A 3,722-nucleotide genomic window follows, 5' to 3' on the forward strand; every position below is an offset into this window, starting at 1 on the left:
TGCAGCAGGTTTTGGTCACTTCACATGACCCTGGGACACTGTGACCGTCATAAATATGAATCAGTTGCCAAGCATCTGAATGTAAATCACAAGACCCTGGAGATGCTGCAACATTCCAGCTGATCGGCGCTTCTTCTGGGCTCAGCAGAAGCACCAGGATCAGCGCCGAGCTCCAGCTGGAGCCTGGTGCTGATCCTGGTGCTTGGAAAGCGGCACTGATCCTGGCGCTTCCACTGAGCCCTGACAGCCCTGCAGCTCCAGCCATCTCTCGCTCAGGCTTGTGCGGTGCTGCCAACGGTTCAGCTCATTCCCCTCCCACGCTACCACTTTTCTAGGATGGTCACGTACCACCTAACAGGTGCCAATGTACCACAGGTGGTACCCGTACCACTGGTTGAAAAGCCCTGACCTAATAAACAATAGAACTGGGATTGCTGATTTTTTTTGCCTCTCACTTCGCTTGATAAATCAAACAATTTCAGTACCCGAGCTCTTGATCAAATAGTTCAACAATGTATTATTTGGCCCACCCCCTCTAGTTTAATATAGCTTGAACAGTTTCAACTGGAATTCCAAGGCAAATGCTGTAAAGAAGTATAAGGACACATTTTGATTATCTGTTGATTGACAGGAAGATAAAGGAAAAATGAATGTAAACACTTTGGGGAAAAAATTCAAAGCAGGGGTGGGAATCTGTGGCCTCCTCATTAGAGGCTGCTGAAGTACAATTCCTGGCAACACCCACCATGGCAGCTGAGGCAGTTGGGATTTTTAATTCAGCAACATCCTCCAGTTCAATGTTTCTCAACCTTGGCAACTTGAAGATGTGTGGACTTCAATTCTCAGAATTCTGGCTGGGGAATTCTGGAAGTTGAAATCCACGTGTCTTTAAGTTGCTGAGTTTGCAAAACATTGATCTGGAGGATCACAAGTCCCGATTCCAGATCAGAGAATGATAAATATTTCCTGCACAGCAATAAATATCAATGTGAAGTCCATAATCCAAAATGGGTATCAATATGTGGGCATACTTTGGGGGCATATATGCAGATGCTCCATCTTTAGCACATAGAGCTGCAGTCACAATGTTTAGCATTGCACACACGAACATAAAAAGCCAAATAGTCACATGCAGCCGAATGTCTCAACCATTACCACAGCTATAATGAGATACAAAGTACTAGGACATGGTAGAAGAGAGTATGATTTGCTGGAATTCTTGGAGATTTCTTTTTTATTTGGCTGAGTCTAAAGACTAAGAAACCCCAAGGGTGATTTAACTCAACAGGTTCCCTCAACTTGGCCCCCTCCAAATGGATTAAGACTGCAACTTCCAGAATTCCCAACCAGCATATTATTTGAGAAACTTCCAGAGGTCACAAGGTTGGGGAAGGCTGAGGTAAAATACAGAAATGGAGAAGCGAGCAATGAAAAAAAACTCTCTTGTAGAATAAATAGACCAGAAGCCCTTTGCATTCTCTCTTCTTCATTTCTTGACTCAGATCTCCAAGGCAAGTGAAAAGTTAATTTCTATGAGGACAGAATGAAACAGTAAAGGGAAGGGAATCTTCCAGTCATTTTAGTCTCAGTCTTGCAATGTCTTCTGTGCTCCACTTGGAGACATGTTGCTTTTATAAAGCATTTTTCTTACCTTTTGTTTTTTTGGACTGGGGACAGACCCATTTAGATTAGAACATGTTTCTATTTAGCGTCCCTCAGAGCATTTCTATAGAGAAACACAGATCTGGCAGAACGAAAGATGGCTTCCAAATTCTCATTTTCCAGCAATACAGTTCCTTTGTAAAAAGTCAGCCCTAAAAGTCCTGTACACATCAATAGTTGCTAAAGATTCGTAAAGGTTTTCTCTACTTTGATTGTGACCAGATCAGTGATCTGAGTTTCTTTTATAAAAAAAAGTAGATGTACCAGCAGAAGTGTAATTTATTCTAATATGCAAAGTTTAGTAAGGGGAGAACTTGGTTTTCTATCAGGATATTGCCAAAATTCAGCTTCTGTTCAAGGAAAGGAAAATATAAAATATCAAAACTTGTTTGCATGGATCCCTTAGAAAACATCTAATCTGAGGATCCTGAACGAATGCATTGCTATGATTGTTGGCAGAAGAAATCTGGGATTAATCTTCCAAAAAACAGTATAAACATCCAGCAGTTATTCACAAGCTGCTGGCAGAGAGAACAAGCCACTGGAATCCTTCACCTTGTTCTCCGTCATTGTTTCAAAACTAGAGAATATTAATGTCTTCGGACCTCTAAGTCCAAGAGGCTGATTGATTGGAGAAAGCAAAGCAAGAAGTACACACTCATCAAAACAAAAAAGTGTGCACCTTTTTTGAAAAAAGGCACCAAATATGAGCAACAGCATTTGTTTTAAAAAGCTCCCCAACACAGGTCTGAAAAGGAATCCTAGAACGTTTTCTTTCTTGCTTAGGAAATGGGGGTGGGGGGAACCTGCCCCTCCTCCACTTGTTCTTGTAATGAAAAGGTCCTCCTTGTGGAGGTGGCTGAGGATTAAGACATCTTCCAGAAGGTCAGCGAGGCAGTCAAGACCCCCGCAGCAAAGACAGCAATGGTTTGCCAAGTGGGGGTGCCGAAAAAGGAGAGGAGGCCTTCCTGGAAGGGACAAACAACAAAGGGAGGGAGAAAACAAAAACGTCTTACGGTAAAACAAAGACACATTACAGTAATACAGGTAATCCTCATCTTATGACCTGTGGCTTACAACGGACCCTCCAAAAGGTACTGACAACCTGGTTTTGAAGTTCTGACAGCCGCAAGTCATGTGACTGCATTTCAGGGGCTAGGCAACTGGCTCCCCTTTATGGCCATTTGAAAGTGTCCTACCGGCATGTGACTGCAATGCCGAAAATTCTCATTTACTTCCATTTTTCGGGAAAAAGGCCCCATAGCAAACAACTGGTTCACTTAATGACCGTGGCATTCACCTAATGACTGTGCAAAAAAAAGGCTGAACAATTGGATTGGCCTCTTTACGACTGCCTTGAGTTATGATTGTACGATCAGGTTCCATGACACTCATAAGTTGAGGACTACCTATACAAGCCTCAAGGTAAGAATGTCATGTTTACAGTTGTCTGGTGAAAGCCCACCTCCCTTTGCATTTCTATCTTCACAGCGATCTTGTGAAGGAGACTGGGCTGAGACAGAGCACCTAAAAAAAAAACATCCAGCAATGGTGGTCTTGATCTATCCACTCCCCCCACCCCCGCCAGGATCAACCCAACACCTGAACCACACAGGCAGCCTTGGTTTCCCAGTTATGGTTATGGGGTACCATCCCCAAGTATAGAAGAGTCTTTTCCCTGGCCCGTTTCAATGTCTTGCCCTCAGCACTACTCGATGGGCGATTTAAGAGGCTCCTGTTTAGTGAGCGACTATGCCCCTGTGATAGGGCCGAAGTTGAAACTGTGGCGCATGTCTTATCATACTGCCCTATGTATAACACAGGCAGAATTAAATTATTGTCTCTCCTTGGAATTGATCCTTCTGGTTCTAATGTTAGTAATTTGGTTTTATATTGTCTAGGGGATGGCTCCTCCTATATTACTTCTCAGGTTTCTAAATTTCTTTTAAGAGCTGTAACTACCAGAGGAGAACGTTGTAATTCCCTTTAGCCAAGGCTTCTGGTGTTTAATTGTTTGTGATATATTTTTCTTGTGTTTTCTTTTGTTGCACTTGCATTTT

At 42.9% G+C, this 3,722-nt stretch overlaps 1 protein-coding gene across 1 annotated transcript in view; it reads right to left on the minus strand.

The window, feature by feature from the left end:
• Positions 1 to 2,454: 2,454 nt before the first annotated feature.
• The window catches only part of LOC107295492 (apoptosis regulator BAX-like), a 3,074-nt gene continuing 1,806 nt past the window's right edge, over positions 2,455 to 3,722 (minus strand). Inside the window, exon 3 of the mRNA XM_015824807.1 lies at positions 2,455 to 2,630. Coding sequence (XP_015680293.1) covers positions 2,529 to 2,630 — 102 coding nt within the window. The 3' untranslated portion in view covers positions 2,455 to 2,528. The remainder of the gene's footprint in view (positions 2,631 to 3,722) is intronic.

The sequence above is a fragment of the Protobothrops mucrosquamatus genome, unplaced genomic scaffold (genome assembly GCF_001527695.2).
Source record: "Protobothrops mucrosquamatus isolate PMUCROS unplaced genomic scaffold, P.Mucros_1.0 scaffold2364, whole genome shotgun sequence".
Lineage (NCBI taxonomy): Eukaryota > Metazoa > Chordata > Lepidosauria > Squamata > Viperidae > Protobothrops > Protobothrops mucrosquamatus.